The following is a 19,670-nucleotide window of genomic DNA, read 5'->3' on the forward strand; positions in this document are numbered from 1 at the left end:
ATATAACCAAAAAATACACAACATATGACTTGTGTTACATTATAGCCTTATGCTGTCCCTGTTATAGCACTTGTTACATTATTTTGTAACTGGCAGTGTATTCATCTCTTTCTCCAACCAGTTTGTAAACTTCTCTAGAGTCAGGACCAGGGTATCTTATTTAGTCTTTTATTCCCATTGTCTAGCACAGTACAGAGCATATAGTAGGTATCAGTGAATGAATAGGTAAATGGACAGTATGAATTTTTTGTATCAAAATTGATGGTCAAGGAAGTTATTTTGGATAAATGAGTCTTTTGGTTACTTTTAGCTAATTGCCCTGACATCTCTCAACTGAATGGCCAGTGCATTCATTCTCAAACCCCACTGATGGTGGTGTGTTATAATATGTTAAGTCTCCGTATATGTTTTCTAAAGTTCTAATAATAATCTTCTAGTGGTGACTTTCTTTTTCCAGTTCTTTTGCCTTCACATTTAAACAAGTGAACAGTTATTCACTTATTTGAATCCACTAAATTCAAAGAAGACAGAAGCTAATTATGTGTCTACTTGTGTATTATTCAGTACTTACTTCACAATATGGTCAATACAGCTATGTGGCAAAAAATGCTGAGGCAAAAAAGGAAAGCAACTAATTGTGTACCATGTCCATGGCAGCAGGATCATTGTATCTGTCCCTAGGATCCCGAATAATGTTTAGAAATGAATGAATAAATGGATGAATGAACAGTACCTCATGTATCCTTCTCAAGGCTAATTCACCAACAGTAAAATGAGTCTGAAAGGCAAGCTGGAAAAGAAAAGGTAAGCCATTCTCCATAGAAATATCTATATCTGATGAGGATGTTATTATTATGGTTTATAAAGAGAATTCCCATTTCCCAAGAGGTGTCCTCTAAAACTGCCTGTTCAGCAAAGTGGGTATTTTATAACCAAATGGATGGACTTGGGCTATTCTAGAGAATGGGCAAGCAGGTTATTTTTAAAAAATATCTATGGAATAAAATGTTTTAGCTCAGGCCAAGCTATTCAAGTCATGTTCAATACCTTAAATTCCAATCAAGTCTGTAAAAGAGAGTTCGATTTGAAAACCTCTGCCAGAATTAGTTGTATTTTGAAGGTCCTTGTATGCAAACGATAAAATAGGACAAGAACACACAGGAGAAGGAGAAAAGTCACATATAAGAGAAAATGTGGTAAGGTTATGTGTAAGTTATTAGGCTTTAATCTTATTTTATAATTAAACGTTTGGTCAAACATTTGATAAGACATCAAATGTAATTATGAAAAGGTAAAATAGCAGACAATAATCTATTAAGGATGCTTAAATCAGACTTGTTAAATTAGTTATTTCCAGCATCTGCTTATCTTGCATATGAAGATTAAAAAAAGCTGGGTGGTGGGCAGATTAGTAGATTCTAATAGTTTACCATGCAGGCTGTGATGATTAGTTTGCAGCTGCTGATAACAGCACAAAAATGTGCATTAAAGCTGTGAAATATTTCATGAAACTGCTACAATATCATTCTCTGACATCAATCTGTAAGTGCAGAAATTCACACTCAATCAGATCTGCTAGCAATTTTTTTTCCACTGTAAATCCGTCATAATCTTTCTTTAGCTAAGTTAATCATATCTGCACAGGCTGTGTGCAGTTAAGGTAATTACCCAAAGAATCTTGGCCTTAAAAAACACTGTGATTGTTAATGTTCATACTTCTAAATGAACACTTTATTTTTTGTCTGAATAATCTACTATGAAGTTCCTATTTCCTTTCTTTTTGTGAGGACAAGTTTTTGAATACCAAAATTATTATTTTTTGCATTCATTAATTAGAGATGTTTTGTTTAACTAGGAATTCCTTTAACAACTGGATTTAGAAAGGTTCCAATTGTACTTAAATTACATTTCAACTGTTACATTCAACAGATCTACCTTAGATTATTATGGCTGCAAAATTCATAATTAGCAGATGGTAACAGATTTGAAATAATCAGTAAAGTTAAAATTTGAAATGGGGTAGAAGAAGAAGCAGGGTGGCTCCTTCCTTCCTTCCCTCCCTCCCTTTCTTTCTTTTCTTTCCTCCCTTCTTCCCTTCCTCCCTTCCTCTCTTCCTCTCTTCCTTTCTTCTGACAGAATTTTGCCCTTTTGCCCATGCTGGAGTACAGTGGTGATCATAACCCATGGCAGCTTCAAACTATTAGAATAAAGCAATCCCTCTGACTCACCCTCCCCAGTAACTAGGATTAAAGGCACATGCCATCATGCCTAGCTAATTTGTTTATTTTTATTTTTGTAGAGATGGGGATCTCTCTATGTTGCCCAGGCGGATCTGGAACTCCTGGTTTCAAATGATCCCCCCACTTCAGCGTCCCAAAGTCCTGGGATTACAGTCATGAGCCAACATGCCCAGCCCATTTTCTGAAGGGCATTGAAGGAATTCCTGCACTTTGAAATAGGTGAGCACTATTTCAACAATTGTTGGAGCACGGGACCCTTTCAGGTCTGGAACGAGAAGTGAAGGAATGATAAGGAATTCCTTCTTTTCTCTTCCATATCCAAACTTGGATTAAATGAAAAATGTTAGCTGGGCTTGTAGAAACAGATGGACTTATTGGTCTTTATCATATTAATTAATCAGTATAGTAAAACTGCAATCAATTCAATAAACTTTTCGTCATATCCATGACTTGTTATATTTTGTTTGACTAAACTGACTCTTGGAATCCACGATTCTTGTCTTTAAAGGAGTTTAGAGATAATCTCATCCAAACCTCCCATTTTACAAATTGGGATATTAAATTTCAAAAAGATTAGTAATCTAACCTATAGTAAAAACCTGAGGAGTCTCATTACTTTTACTTTCAATTCAGTCAAAATTGAAATGGCATTGTTATAGCATAGAGCAACTAGATTTTAGGCATATTAGAGCATATTTGTTTTTATATTTATCAGTCTTATTCTTTTCTGCCACCAGAGAATGTTTATTTCCAACAGCCCATGTGTAGCCTATATGGATACCAGATAGCAATTTTCCACATTACATTTAATTATTAGGAATGGGAACCCTAGGTTTTCCTCCTGGTTGGGCTATACCCAACATGTTGAAACAGAATGCCCAGGCTGAGTTCCCAGGCAAAGTTTACTTCTCACCACGGAAACCAATTTTCACGAACCCAGCTTTTAGGACCCAGTTAAGCCCATCAGAATTAGACTGTGTTTAAAGTCAATCTAGTTAATAGGTATGGCAGGATTTACCAAATCTACATGATTATAAGACGCACCGGGGCACTTGTTAGTGATACAGGTTCCCTCCTGAAGATTGTGACTCTTTAGGTGTGTTTTAATATATGACGCAAGGTTGGAAAGCACTAGAGTAGGATATGTGAGCTAACTGAAACAGGGCAGACACAGTAGAGTGTATTGATGGCTGTTTCAAAGAAGGAAAAGTTTAAAAGGCAAGTTCTAAACAGAAGCAGATCAGACATAAAGGCAGAGGATCTTGGACTTATTGGACAGAGAGGACTTCAAAGTTGACGTTGTTGGGTGACGTTAGTGACTCTGAGGACAGGCTCACTGCTCTAGACTTTCCTATTTGGTGCTTCGTCTAGAATCGTCTAATCAGTTGAGTTTAATATGTCAAACGCCAAGTCCCTGTGGATCTTAATATGCCCAGTGCCCAGCACCATTGTCACTTGATACATAATGCTGAAATTAAAACGGATTCCATAAAGATGGTGAGGAAATCTTGTGCAGAGGAATTCTTCCCATTACGAATGATTGAAAAGGGCTTTTGTTGTTGTCGTTGTTATTTTGTTTTTGTTTTCTGGCTGAGATGGTAAATGTACAAATATCTCTTTAACAATGATAGGACAACTTCACTTCCTCAAGTGGTTTAGCCTCTGGATCTTGTGGAAAAGAAATTTCTTTTGGTGTGACAGGAGCTCTGTAAAGGTGTTCATGTTCTCAGATGATCCAGAGATTGCCATTAAATTATCATCACCATCACATAGTTTATCCTCTGAGGCCTTTTGTTTCCTGGTGCAAAGGTAAATTGTTTCACCTTTCTGTGCCTCAGTTTCTTCATTGTAATATAGCAAGAATAATTGTATGTACCTCAAATAATTCTTGTAAAAAATAAATTATTAATGTAAAGTGCTAAAAATAGTGTCTGGCAACAAGTTCTCAGTAAATTGTTAGCTATTATTATTATTGTCAGTTAAGAATGAGAGTAGCTAAGGTACTAGAGGGAAGAAAGAAAAAAATCATTGGACAATGGGGAAGATTGACAACAATGGTGGCCCAAATTTATATTTTCCCTGTTTCCATGCTCTCTGCAACGTGTCTGGGCAACTCCTCTTATCAAGAGATGAGTCTGTTTTTCCAACTCTTAAATCTGGGCTGGCCATGTGACTTCCTTAGGCCAGTAAAATGCAGTGGAAGGGACAGTGCACCAGTTCCAGGCCTAATCTTCTGCAGGCCTTGAACAATTCCACTTTATCTTTTGAGATTTTGCCTCTGTCTTGAGAAAAAGCCCAGGGTAAACTGCTAGAGAATAAGAGACCACATGAAGCAGAAATGATACATTTCAGCTGAGGCCATTCTACAGCAGCCAAGACCAGAAAACTTGCCCTTCAGATTCCAGGTGAAATTGATCACCTACAGAATTGTAAGCTAAATAAGTGTTCATTATTTTTAAGTCTCTAAATTTTGGGGTGGCTGTTTAATGCAAACATAGTTACCTGATACAAACTATAATTAAAAATAAGGGACAGGCATTAAGAAATAAATATTTGCTTTGCTCTGAGCCACCTATTATTAGCAGTTAACTAATCCTATAGAACATATTATCATATAATTTAAAATTTGAGGTAGACCTTAAAGATCTCTTGGTGGAAAATACTCGGTTTACAGGTGAAGAAACTAAGACCCAAAGAGGTGAAGTGATTTGTAAAAGATCATATAGATCATTGTAAACCTTGATTTACAAGGTGGTAGCAGGGTAATAAAAAAGGCAAACCATAGCAAATGAATATCAGTTTTGGAAACGTAGTAAAGAAAAATGCTCAGAAACTCTTCTATAAGACAGAAGAGAATGACATGTGGAGAGCTAAAGAGAGCAGCTCTGCCTGAGTGGGGATTCTCCCATCATTAACAGTATGCACGTGCTTCTCAGCTCTCTTCACCAAAATATGCTCCATGTTTAAGACCATAGCCAGAAGCTACTGGCAGGAGGGACCACATTTCTTTGAAGTTTCTTAAAAATTCCTATAGCCTACCCCATAAAATACTATGTTTATATGAGTACATCCTTTTTCTTCTCCAAAATGTTATGACAAATTGATTCTGCAGAAAGATGGGTCCTATCTGTCCTGTGTGTTCACTTATTCCCGGGCATATGACCTTGAATGCTAATGGAAAAGCACATTAGGTCAAGATGGTGGGGCAAAACAGTCACATGCCATGCACTGAGGACTCAGTAGTTAGGCCTCAAGTTTTCTCTGTGGGTTCCTCATTGTGAGTCCTCCCTCGCTCACTCACTTCACAAATGTTTATTGAGTGTCTTCTATGTGCCGGACACTGTTTAGGCACTAGAGACACAGCAGCAAGCAAAACAAAAACTGCTCTCAAAGAATGTATTAGTTTCCAACTGCTGCTGTAACAAATTACCACACATTTAAGTGGCTCAAAACAACACAGATTTATTATCTTATAGTTCTGGAGTTCAGAAGTCTAGAATAGTTTCAGGCTTCCCTTTCTTCACCCCATCTAGCCCTTTGCTTGGACCTCCCTTCCTTCCCTTGTCCATCTGGCAAATTCCCAGCATCTGTCACAACAAACTCTTTCTGAAGCCCCTGGGAGATAAGATGTTCTCTTGCTGGTTCCAGTTTCTAGAGGCTGCTTATAGTCCTTGGCTTGTGGCACCCTCCTCCCTGTGTTAAATCAGCAGCACAGCATCTTCTCTCCTCTCTGATTTCTGCTTCTGTCTCCACACCTTCTCTCTTTGACTGATCCTCCTGCTTTCCTCTTATAAGGACTCTTGTGATTATATTGAGTACATCCAGATAATCCAGGATAATTTCCTCATCTCAGAATTCTTACTTTAATCACTTATGCAAAGTTTTATTTTATCACATAAGGTAACATAATCGCAGGTTTTGGACATTAGGATGTGGACTGATTTGGGGCCCCATTATTCTACCTACCAAAGGAGGTTATATTTTAGTAAAGCTCATTTTTCTTTTCTCTTTTCTTTTCTTTTTTTTTGAGATGGAGTCTGTCTCTGTCACCCAGGCTGGAGTACAGTGGTGTGTTCTTGGCTCGCTGCAACCTTGCCCTCCCAGATTCAAGTGTTTGTCCTGCCTCAGCCTCCCCGGTAGCTGAGACTACAGGCACACGCCAATGCACTGGGCTAATTTTTGTATTTTTAGTAGAGACGAGGTTTTGTCATGTTGGCCAGGCTGGTCTTGAGCACCTAACCTCAGGTGATCCACCTGCCTTGGCCTCCCGAAGTGCTGGGAATACAGGCGTGAGCCACTGCACCTGGCCATAAAGCTCATCTGTACAGGATGAAGTTGAAGTTCTTGAATATGACTCAAATGAATTTCTGTGATGTTCTTTCTTCCTAGCCCTATCTCCAGTAATTCCCTACTACAAATACATAGTTCAGCAATCCTGACCTTCTTCTACTACCCTCCCCACCTCGGAACACCTCTGCTATTCTCACCCTTGTAATTTCCAGCTGTCTGCCAGGCCATATACCCCCATTCCCCTTCCCTACATCTCTACACCCTTTGGTCTGGCAAAATACTCAGCTAGGGCATCACCTTGTCTCAGAAATGGGGCCTCTCCCATTTACTCTCAAAAGATCTGTGCCTGCCTCTACCACCAACTTCATCACACTATATAGATCTGTTTAGGTGTTGCCTGTCTTGCTCCATTAGTTGAAAAACTATTTGAGAGCAGGGAAGGTGTCATTCATTTTTCTAGCCCCATCACTTAGCATAGTACCTGGCACAAAGTAAGAGTTTAAGAAATGTTAAGTGAACATGTGAGTATCACTGAAATTGTTTATCAGTTAATTAGGAGAGGAAGAAGCGGGGAAGAGAAGGGGAAAGAGTTTTTGTCTTGAGTTGTTAAGAAAGTTTAGTAAAGAGTGGATCTCTGCTGGGTGTGGAGAAGGAACAGCAGACAAGGGAAAGATGAGATGAGATATACATGACTTTCGGGCAGTGAGGATAATGAGCCTGAGGCGCTGAAGCCTCAGGGCCGCATTTCTCAGCAGGGTTGCTTTTGATGTGTGCCTGTTTTGATCCCTGCTGTGTAGCTATGGCCCAGGATGTTCTGGAATGAAGAAAATCTACTTGTTATATCCTGTTCTCGGGATCCATGGTGTGTGAGAGAAGAAACACTAGGGGAAAGAAGTGGTTTCCTGGTGGCAAAATAAAATCATTTCCCAAAGGTAAATAGTCTTTCCAACATGGTGGAGCACTGAAGCAGAAGAGAACATGCAGAGAGAGGACATGATACTGTAAGGTAGAGAGACACGGAACGCAACATAAAAGCTGAGATAAGATCAAATAGACAAATGCAGAAGGGCTGCATCCCACGGGAGAGGGGAGCAAACTGTTCTGTTCATGGGAGCAACAGGACACTGGGCCGTAGGTGGAGAGAATTTTTCTGCCCCTTGGACAAAATATGAGAACACAGGAAGTGACACTTCAAATGCCCCTACACCAAGGAAAAGGGCAACACAGGTGGGCAGATCATGACTGGCAGAGAAACACAGAAGTAAGGAGAAACACAGAAACACACTGCTACCCCTCCCTGTATGGGAGGCCAAGGGGAACTTCCAGTTGTGTAGTTTAGTTTTAGAAGTATAAATTCTGTCACTAATTCTGTTCAAGTTAAATTAACCTTATTAAATGTAACTGGGATATGAATTCAGTTATTCTCAAAAACTCCTTTTAGAAATAGTTTTCATTTTAGAAATGTTAAATGTGTACACTAGTCAGGCCCTGTTGACCATCGCAGACTAACCTAGGGTAAGTGTATTGCTATGTTAATCTGCCCAGGTTGTCAGAAAGAGAGAGGAGAATGTCATGAACTCTCAAAGGAAGGGAACGTGTGGAACATGCTTTGGAGAATTATTGTTTGAAAGAAAATCAAACACTCCGATGCCACACATATTAAGCAGTTTAAAGAACAAACAACTGGGGTGGTCCCTGAGCAAATACTTGATGGGACTTGATTTGAAAAAGAAGCACTTTTTAGAATATGCTATATTTTATGGTTAATTGTCTTAACCCTATATCCCAGTATTCAAAGGGGTATATAAGTGGAAGTCAAAATCACTATAGTTCTCCTACAAAGGTCTAAATTACATGTTTCAACCCATGGCAAGAACCAAGGCAAGACCCTTGTCTATTTTAATCAACATTAGTATAGTTCCTGCCCATCATGAACACTCAAAAACAGTTGATAAGCTGGGTGTGATGGCTCATGTTTGTAATCCCATCGCTTTGAGAGGCTGAAGCAGCAGGATCACTTGAGGCCAGGAGTGGACAATACAGCAAGACCCCACCTCTCTGAAAAATAAAACAACAATTAATCAGGCGTGGTGGTGTGCCCCTGTGGTCCCAGTGACTACAGGGGCTGAGGCAGGAGGGCCACTTAAGCCTAGGAGTTGGAGACTAATGAGCTATAATTGTACCACTGCACTGCAGCCTAGGCAACACTGTGAGACCCTGTCTGTCTTAAAAAAAAAAAAGATAGAATGAACATAAGGGATGAGAAGCTGAGGCATTGAGTCTGTAAAATTTGTGCTTATGAATGGGGATAATAACTAGGATAAAAGTCATGATTTCCCAAAGATGTGTGAGCCATTGAGGCTAGATTTTTCTGTAGTTTAATCCTAGGAGAAAGTTAATAATATTCATACCTGCATTTTTATTGCATGTCCATTGTATGCTAAATATTGAGCTGGATAATTTAGCTATATTGTTTCTAATCCTCAGAATAAGGTCCCATAGTGTTATCCTGGTTTTACAAATGGGGAAATAGCTTATGAAAAGTTAAACAACTTTTCCAAAGTTGCATAGGTAGTAACACTACATAGGTAGTAAGTGGCAGAATGGTGACTCAAACCTAGATCTGACTGCTACGTAATTACTTTTTACTCATACTATAGTATCACAAACAGTGTCTCTATTTTTAAAAGCTTTATTCCTTGTCATAAAATTAGTACATATTCATGATTATAAATTTGGAAAATATAGAAATATTTAAGAAAAACAAATCAACCGTGATACCTCCAGTTTTGTAAACATATGGTAATACAACTGATTCTCATTATTTGTAGAAGTTATGTTCTATAAAGTCACTGCAAATACTGAATTAGTGAATACTGAACTTTTGCTCCTAGCAGATACACAAGATTAGGCTACTGTAAGCCCAACATTTTTATCAAGATCTGCCTCCCCGGTTCAAGCCATTCTCCTGCCTCAGCCTCTCCGAGTAGCTGGGACTACAGGCGCCCGCCACCACGCCCGGCTAATTTTTTTTTTGTATTTTTGGTAGAGACGGGGTTTCACCGTGGTCTCGATCTCCTGACCTCGTGATCCGCCCGCCTCGGCCTCCCAAAGTGCTGGGATTACAAGCGTGAGCCACCGCGCCCGGCCTATCAATTTCTTATAACTATCTAACAGTAATATTCTATGCAGGTAATAACATATACATCTATAGCTAAATTTTAAAGGATGTCAGAATGAAAAGAGGTGGATAAATTTTCTAGGAAGACAGTTCCTTCATACTCTATTTTCTCTAAAAGGGTAATGATATGTTCACAACTTTTAAATTTTCTGGGCACAAAAGCAATAAATGGTCTACAGATATTTCTGTTTTAAATTCAAGGAAAAGGGCACTATTATCAATTGAAGGCATACTGTATGCACATTCTGTACTAGGCACTTTATACATGTCATTTGAACTCTCAAACATGTAATGAAGAAAATATTATCCCCATATTATAAATAAAAAGCCTGCATCTCAGAAAGTTTAAGTAACATTTTAAAGGTTTCACACAGCTGGTAAGTAAGAGCCCCAAGAATGCAGTTCTGTGTGATCCCCAAAATCCATGCTCATTCCATATATATTCCAGATGCTGTGCATTATGTGTGATATTTTGATTATAACTATAGACAGTCAATATTAGCGTAGTGGTTAAAAAATTTCTATCAGAGATCTGTACCTGTAAATTCACCCTTTTAAAATTTGTGAATAACATCACTTTGTATTTGACATTATAAAGCTATATTTAGTAGAGCCAAATCCCTTTTAAGAAGAGATTTCCATAAACTAAAAAGAGCTGCATCAGAGGAGGCCTGCAGATGGCAGTGCTGCCTGAGAGTCACTTAAAAAAATGCATAAAGAATTACTTTAGAAATTATCCAATGCTGATTCCAAAAGTTAAATTTCAACCAATATTTGAGTAATTTATAATTCGTGTAATTCCTTCCGGTTTATGGTTGATGTTGAAATTTAATTTTCACTTTAATGAACCAGTAGAGTAATGCTCAGTAGCATGTCTATCCAGTAAAAGGCAGAATATAAGCCTGTGTGGATGGGACACATGAAGATCCATTAAGTTGGAGAAAAGAAAGAGATTCAGATTGTTTGCTTGGGCATAAGGTGCTGCCTGACAAATCAGATTACTGAGGAATCAGAAGACAGATGGAGACTGCTAAGGTCTAAAGATGAATGCAGGAATTTCCAAGTTATAAATCAGAAACCTAATGAAAACACATGAATACAAAAGTCTGAGACATTGTATGTAATAAACAAAAATGGCAGGTCTTTTATCACTGTATTTTTAGTGTTATCATGAATTTTTTTTTTTTTTTGAGATGGGAGTTTTGCTCTTGTTGCCCAGGCTGGAGTGCAATGGCGTGATGTTGGCTCACTGCAACCTCCGCCGCCCAGGTTCAAGCGATTCTCCTGCCTCAGCCTCCCGAGTAGCTGGGATTACAGGCATGTGCCACCACCCCCGGCTAATTTTGCATTTTTAGTAGAGACAGGGTTTCTCCATGTTGGTCAGGCTGGTCTCAAACTCCCTACCTCAGATGATCCGCCCGCCTCGGCCTCCCAAAGTGCTGGGATTACAGATGTGAGCCACCGCGCCCAGCCTCATGAATATTTAAGAAAAGTTATTTTAAATCTTTAACCCTAGCTCATCATATAAGCTTTAGAAGACAAAAAGCTACTTTTTCCTGAGTAGTTAAGAGATATAAAGTTATGGAGATAGAATACTCCAAGATTTTCATAGGGTCATATCCGGATAAGATTATAGGTGATTTAAACTTTCATTTCCAAATCATCTATATATATATATATTTTAAATATGAAATAATCAATAAATATTAAATTTTAAAATAATCAAAACCATTGTTCTCATTCCTTCTGTCTCTTACACATTAACACAAACCATTTTTTTTTTTTTTTTTTTTTTAGTTTTAATGCTAGGGGTCCCTTGTAGTGAATGTGGGGTGTTCTGCACAGATCCTTTCAGAGTTGAGTCATTTATTCCTCCAGCTGTCAGGAATATTGGCTACATTCCTCTTTAGGAACTGTGCTTGGCTAAAGGGAACTACGTTACCAAGGTTACATCTCTTCCCCAGGATCAGCCCATATCCACTGACTGGTTTATATGAAGGTAAAAGACCCAGCCCCATTTCTTAATTTGGGACAATTCTGAAAAGTCATCACAGCTCCCGGACCCCCCATGGGATCAGCTGAGGCCTTTATTGCAATTGCATCGTGGTTAAATTTTTTCTTTTGCCCCATCCCACCTCCATCACTTTCTTACAAATGTCATTCCCAAGTAAACCTCATAAACACAAATATTTGTCTCAGTATTGTGGGGAACATGATCTAAGACAAAGCTAGGAGTAGTCCTAAGAAGCTGACATCAACTCCCAGCCAAGTTAGCAAATCTACAATCACATATCCCTCAATTGTTTTCTGGATTGCATAGTTTTTGACAAGAAATCTACCTTCATTCTTACTTTTTGTTCCTCTGTATATATTTTGTCTCTGGCTACTTTTAAGATTTTTCTTTTTATCACTGGTTTTCATCAACTTGATTATATGTGCCTTGGTGTGGTTTTATGTTTTTTTTTTGTTTTTTTTTTTTTGCTTGAGGTTACTTTAGCTTCTGTGAGTTTATGTTTTTCATCACATCTAGAAAAAAATTAGTCATTATTTTTGGCCAATAATTTTGTGTTCTTACCCTTCCTTCTCAGCCTCCAATTGCACATGTTAATGTTTCATGTTTTTACACAGCTCACTGAGGCTCCTTTCATTTTTTTTCAGTTTTGTTTTCTCTGTATATATTATTTTAGTTTCTACTGATATTTTTGAATTCACCAACCTCTCTTCTGCTGTATCTAATTTTCTGTTAATCTCATTCCATGTACTTTTTTCAATTTGGATATTGCATTTTTCATTTCTTGAATTTTTATTTGGATCTTTTTAATGTCTTCCATTTCTATTACTTTATTTCTGATTTCCTTTTTATCCTAGAGTATTATAATAACTCCTTGGAAGTTTGCCTGTTAATTCCATTACCTCTACCATTTCTGGGTATGTTTTGATTGATTCATTTTTCTCCTGACTCTGTGTCATATTTTTTGTTTCTTTGCATGTCTGGTAATTTTTGATTGGATGATCAACATTGTGATTTTTACATTGCTGAATGCTGGATTTTGCTCTGTTTCTTGAGTCGGAAACTTTGTCCTGGCACACAGTGCTTGAAGACCAATTTGAACATTTTAAGGCTCGCTTTTAAATGTTAGAGTAAATCCATAGAGCTTTTATTCTAAAACTAAATTGGCCCTACTTACTAAAGCACAACCATGTTGAGGATGCCACCCAATGTCCCCTGTATGACAAGCTCTCTCCATTTTGGCTGATGGGTTAACTATTCTTAGCCCTGTGAGACCCAGGAACTGTTTACTGCTTTCCAATCATTCTTTCCTTGGCTTTGTTATATACTACTCAAGTCATTTCCTTTACCCCATGCTAATTAATACTCAACGAAAACCTCTAGGGAGGACTACTCTGCAGATCTCTGGAGCTCTTTTTCTTTGCAGCTCCCTGAGTCATTCTGAACTCAGTCATCTTTGGTTTCTTAATTGCAGTGAGACCACTGGGCTTTATTTTGGTTCCTCTGCTGGTAACTGCCTTCAGGCAGTTATCTGGGGCAATCACAAGGCTCATCACCTGTTTTCCCTCTTGGGGATCACAGCCCTGCATTACCCGTAGTCCAATGTTTGAAAAAAGTTGTTTCATGTATTTTATCTCATTTCCTAGTTGCGTATGATAGAAGAGACAATTTGGAAGTCCACTAATATACATGAAGGTAGGCTTTGGTAGAAAAATTGTGAGTTTTTATAATGAGCAAAAGTCGAACAATACTTTCACTTATCTTATAAATTCTGTTTCCTCACTACACTTCTGAGAGGTTTTCAGAAGACATAAAAACAACTAACATATATGTTTCTCCCAGTTCTGAGAAAACAAAGCATTCCTAATAAAAGTTAATTCTGAGTAAATACATAAGTCTGAGTTTCTGTACTTACTGTATTTAGAACTGTTAAATTTATTTTGGTGAAACGATTCTCTTTCAATTTAATTTAATATTAAAACTAGCTATCCTTCATTTCTTTCCCGGAAATTCTTCAACAATAACACCACACACACACACACACACACACACACACACGCATGCACGCACACACATTCTCTCTCTCTCTCACTTTCAAAATAAAAGGGTATATCTCTTGGTGGTACAGATTACCAGGATATAAAATTCCATAACCATCTTTAATTTCACCAAAAACGAGGTAAAAAATATTACCACTGATAGGGTAGAAAATATATTGTGAGATACAAGAAAAGAAACTTGATAGCAAAAGAGTTTTAATCAGTAGAGATCTTAAACTCAATACAAGGCAAGAGGAAAGGACATAAAAATCGAACATGGGCTTGCTAAATTCAAGATTTAAATATATTGCCTTTCTTTCACTACAATCACAACTCAGCTAGGTAGATATTTTAATTCACATTGTATAGATGAGAAGATTCAGAGTTTAAGTTTCCCAACGACAGAAAGGTAAGTCAGTTGGAAATTCTATGTACGTTCCATTACTAAATGCCACATGACTGTTTGGATAACGTGAGAAGAGTGGGTCATTATATGATACCAATTAGAAGATATTAGGGATGGTGGAGGCAGTAATTTCTGGGATAAGAACTATAATTTACAGAATAACCAGACATCATTTGATCTGGTGAAACCTGTGCATTCCCACAATTAGACTTTTTCACACTTTCTCTCTTTAAATGTACAACACCTTCCCCATCCCCTCTTTACTTGTAGCAGTTGATTTTGCTTCTTATATCCCGAGAAAGCAACTACCACCAAACCTACCAGTCAACTAATCTATATCTGAACTTAAAGATCTTTATGTTAGAATGGAATCTATCCATGTTCCAGCTTAGGCGAAGCCCTTCTGAAGATATCCATTCCTTCCTTCCTCATCAAATTTTCCCTCTTGACTAGATTAAAAAATTTCATCCAGTAGGCATAATCAGAACCTTTGTCTCATAATGAAAAGATAGTTAATAAGACTCATCAATTGTTCGTGGTTTTGTTTTGGTTCATGTCTGTCCAAAGCAACAGAAAGGAGCACATTTTTGCTAAGATCTCTTCTAGTGCTATAATCTTAGGTGATTCTAGTAAAAGCTAATATTTATAGAGTGCTTATTCTATGCAAGACACTGTGCTAACACTTTATATGCATTATCCTACTTAATCCTCGCAATCCTAAAGAGAGGTACTATTATCGTCTTCATTTTATAGATAACAAAACTGGGGCTTAGAGAAGTTAAGTAACTTGTCTGAGTTTAATAGCTAGTTAATAGCATAGTAGGATTCAAACCTGACTGGCAGAGTTTATGTTATTAAAGCATTGTACCATGTATTTTGTAATCTCAATTGCATGTACATTAATGCAAATGAGTTTCCTGCCTTTATTATTTATATATTTGTCAATAACACAAAAGCAAAATTATATTGTTACAAAATTCCAAATAATTTTAATCTCAATTTGCAACATAATCCACATTTTACATATCTATATGTATAAACAATAAAAGTTTTAGTATACAAATGCCTTAGAAAGAATTCAATTTGGTCCAATAATTTTATAGCCAGGATAAAGTCATATTTATAATTTATAATTTTCTGTCCAGGTTTTTAATAAAAATCAGTAATGTTAAATGGAATACTATCATTTTATAGAGAAACAGTATGAAATTACATTGAGAAATGAGAATAGTCATTAAATATTAAGATTTTATTACAACCCAGGCATTATATATTTCTTTACACTTAAGGAATAGATATGAAACAATCTTGGAGTAAAAAATAGAAGGCAACTTGCTTCAAGTTTGTACCAAGACAATCAAGCAGACCTGAAGAACCTTGTTTTAAGATGAAAGTCATTTATGCTTGGCAGGCATTTTCTTCCCATGAAAAAATAAAGTCAATGTGCCATTATCTTGACACTTATAAAAATGTTTATAAAAAGCATTTAGGCCATTGATTCTCACAGTTGGCTGAATATTGGAATCACCTAGATTAAAAAAAAAATACTAATCCCTATACAACATCCCCAAAATTCAGATTTAATTAGTATAAGTTAGGCCCTGGGCATATAGGCTGTTTTAAATCTCCTCGGGTGAGTCTAATGTGCACCAGTTTGAAAACCACTAGCTTAGAGACCTGTTCCATCATCATAGAAGTCACTCTTTAGCTGAATGATTCTATATGCCCTGATTTCAGTGGGTAGTGTTATTATTTTAAGCATCTGATAGGTGTATCTCCCTTGATTAAAAAATAAATACCTTATGGAAGAGATTATATGTTTTATTTATCATTGTCTCCGCATATCTCGAACAATGAAAGGCACATAGCAGTTGCTAAATAAATATATTTTGAATGAATATATGATTGCCTTATACTTCTTTGATATCCCCATCTTCTAATAGATTATGAAAACTAGAATTCAAAATATATATATTGAACAAATGAATGACTGAAGCAGTTGGGGATAATATTTAAGGCAAAACCAAATCTGATAAAATATACACATATTTTAAAACACACATACATATATATAAATAGATCAAAAGTGGAAAAAGAATATATAAAAGAGTGCAACATTTGGCAGGTGAGAATTATTTCATTGAGTTTTCAAATATTCTTCACATTCTTATACTTAGAAACAAAGAAGTAACCCCAAACAACTAATTCATTAGCTAATATCTCAGAACTTGCACTTTTGCAGATAAATTTTCTTTTAAAAACAGAATTATAGTTTAATCCCTAACACAGCTCAGTTTTCAAAATTCAAGTAAATAAAATTTTAGCACACATCATGATAGCCTTACTGGATAGCTGTGTTAAAAACAAAAAGTACTTGGTATCACCTATTGTTATGTGCTCTCAATTGAGATCTAGTTAGTTTCCTAAGAGTCTCACATTGATAAACAACTATTTTGGCACTTCCTTACATAATGTGTTTATTTAGAAATACCTTATTAATGACAGACTTCCTTTTGAGTAGCTACATTCTCAGATATGGCTTCATTTATCAAAGTTCCACAAGTATTACATAATTTTTAATTCAGTTAGTATCTTAGACTACGGAACTTTGGTTTTCTTAAAATCAGCATTGGTTGCTTGATTGTAGGTTTGTCACCAAAAAGTGCTGCTTCACTCTCCGTGGTTGGAAATCTTTTCTGATATATCAAAGGATATTCCTTCTGAAACTTAAAAATGAGGTGAGAAATTATAAGGTATTTAACATTATTTCCCAAGCTGAAGCAGTGCTCAACATTTTATAAGAATTCAGTGTCTTTCTCAAAGAAGTATTATAGAGATTAGTATCCTTTCATTTTAACCTTGCCTTTTCCTCTTTCTTCTCATGTGAATACTATAAGGTCTCTTAGATCTCATTAACATTAACATTTTAGGATTCTTTCTCTTCTGATGTTAATTCTCTCCCTAAATTCCGGATCTTCTTTCCCACTGGTAAAACCTATGAAGGGCATAGGCATCTAGTATTCATATGTCTTTCAGTGTTTCAGACTTAGAATTACACATGCCAAAATCATGTGGCTACTGGGCTTTCAGAGCTAAAAATTCTAAAACATAGTGATAAGTCACTCAAAGATACATATCCATACCTTATAATTGCTTTCCCAGGCTAATCCAAGCTATGATTATACAAAATACTAGTGAAAAAGGAGAGTATATATTATTATTGTTGGTATTATTTTAAAATTCAGGATAAAGAGCAAATTCAGGTAGGTACTGACATGTTTTAGGTTAATGCACATATACAAGTCATCATAATATATGGTCTATATACCTCAAACTGAAAATGTAAAATATTAAAATAAGAAAGTAGCTTCTAAATGTTATTAACAACCAGGAACAGCACATTAGAAAATATTTACATGATTGAGAACTTGCTCATTCTCTTACCTGTTTTAGTTTTTTTCTTTTCTCCTTTAGAGGTAAACTCCTGTTTTTAATAATATTTTCTAAAAGTTCTGCAATTGCAGCTTGAGAGGTAGAAACTTTTTGCTCATCAAACTCTTGAGCACTAATCTGCTTACAGTATGAGTAAGTTGGCAAAGGAGCAAATAGTCCATCTCCAGGATTTTCAATCTGTAGTGAACAAAATGATGTAACTCTGTTAATTCTGGTCATGTTCTTATATGATAAAGTATTCTTTTGATGGGATCTAGCACCTATTGATTTACCACCAATCAAACATTCAGCACATTAAAAAAACCATGTATTATGCAGTAGAGGTGTGTAGGTCAGGAGGTTCTAAACCCCAGCTCCATAATCTACTTGGTTTGTAGCATTCAACAATGCATTTAACTTCTCTTGGTCTGTTTCTTCATCATTAAAATGGAAATTACATAACAAAATATATAGAAAGGGCTCAGCACACAATAAGCATTAAAGATAGGTATTATAATTATTGCCATTAACTATGGGTTTTATTCTTTTAACTATAAAATAACAATCTAAGTGTTATCCTAATTCATTTTAAGGCTTTAATGTTCTGACAGTGCAGGTAGTAGATGGTCAGCATATTTACTGAAATGAAATATATTTAGTTTTCATGTTTTTTTTTTTTTTTTGAGGCCTAGGCACATAGGCAGAGCTTCTAACATCTTCTGATAAGAGAGAAATTCTAGGAGATAGTTATAATTATAAGCCAGGGCAATATTAGAATGGTATGTATGGAAAAACATAAACGTGTTGGGCAGCCAAAGACAGAATACAGTAGATGTCTGTATGGGACATAAACATGTTGGGCAGCCAATGACGGAATACAGTAGATGTCTGTTACTTTGGCTGCTCAGTATTCCTTCTCTCCTTCTTCTAATAGTTCCTTCCCATTTTACCCCCTCTACCTTCACCTTTTGTGAAGAATAAATTCTCCTTTAATTTGTGTAGAACCAATCAGAGTAAGGCCCTATCTCCATCCTACTCACTCTTAACAACCTAAACGATGCATATTTAACCTCAACTAGGCTAAGAGTCTATATCCAGAGCTTTTAAAATTGGAGATGGAGGAATGGCTCTTTTTCCTTCGAATTGCAAATGTAAGGCTCTAACTCATGAATTTCAACTAGCCACATGCCTCATCATGTGAAGGAGCCATTGTCAAACACAGGATCAACACAGAAACGAGATGGAGGGATGGAAAGAGTCACATGGCTATTGGAGTCCCAGGAGCCATTGTCAAACGCAGGATCAACACAGAAATAAGAGATGGAGGGATGGAAAGAGTCATATAGCTATTTGAGTCCCAGATTCTGTCTACACTCCTGACTTTCAGAGGTTGTTTATGGGAGCTGATAAAGTCTCCCTTTTTGATTAAGCTACTTTGAGATGAGTTTGCCACTTGCAACTGACTATTGCAGAGAATTTTAAGACTCACAATACTTACATGTCCCTTTTTTAAGTAGTCAAGATGTTTTTCCACTGCAGTCTGTAAGTAAGAGGGTACTTGAAGAATTTCCTGATGATGATCCATTAAGAAAGAAACTAATCTTCCAGCAAGAAGCTCATCAAGATCCACTTCTTCAGCACAGCATAACACACATCGAGAAAAGGTATGTATCATCTAGAAAAACATTAAAATATGTGAACTTAAAAAGCTAAGGTTGCATAAAAACTGGAATATCAGTAATTTCCAGGTAGCATTATGTGAAGTATTGGGATAAAGTGATAAGCAGCCCTCAGTTTAAAAATGAGAACAATGATTTATACAGTTAGAAATGTAAGAATTTGATTATACTTAAATCCTTTTTGAAGTTTTTCCATGGCTGAGCATGGTGGCTCATGCTTGTAATCTAAGCACTTTGGGAGGCTGAGGTGAGAGGCTCACTCGAGGCAAGGAATTCGAAACCAGCCTGGGCAACATAGTGAAACCCTATACCTACAAAGAAATAAAAAACTAGCCAGGCATGATGGTGCATGCCTGCGGTTCCAGCTACTTGGGAGAGTGAGGCAGAAGGAT

General features: G+C 36.7%; 1 protein-coding gene across 4 annotated transcripts in view; it reads right to left on the reverse strand.

Annotated features, from left to right (window-relative positions):
• Nucleotides 1-8,399: 8,399 nt before the first annotated feature.
• DEPDC1 (DEP domain containing 1) overlaps nt 8,400-19,670 on the reverse strand; it is a 29,660-nt gene continuing 18,389 nt past the window's right edge. For 3 of the 4 annotated variants that reach the window (XM_063625273.1, XM_063625275.1, XM_063625274.1), the window contains 3 exons: nt 19,098-19,274; nt 17,612-17,797; nt 15,132-16,893 (listed from right to left, as the gene is read on the reverse strand). In XM_063625273.1, the coding sequence (XP_063481343.1) occupies nt 16,753-16,893; nt 17,612-17,797; nt 19,098-19,274 (504 nt within the window). In that variant the 3' untranslated portion in view covers nt 15,132-16,752. Of the gene's footprint in view, nt 8,589-15,131; nt 16,894-17,611; nt 17,798-19,097; nt 19,275-19,670 lie in introns of those variants that run through there. The other variant, XR_010117454.1, reaches the window with a different exon arrangement.

The sequence above is a fragment of the Symphalangus syndactylus genome, chromosome 12 (assembly GCF_028878055.3).
Source record: "Symphalangus syndactylus isolate Jambi chromosome 12, NHGRI_mSymSyn1-v2.1_pri, whole genome shotgun sequence".
In the NCBI taxonomy this organism is placed as follows: Eukaryota; Metazoa; Chordata; class Mammalia; order Primates; family Hylobatidae; genus Symphalangus; species Symphalangus syndactylus.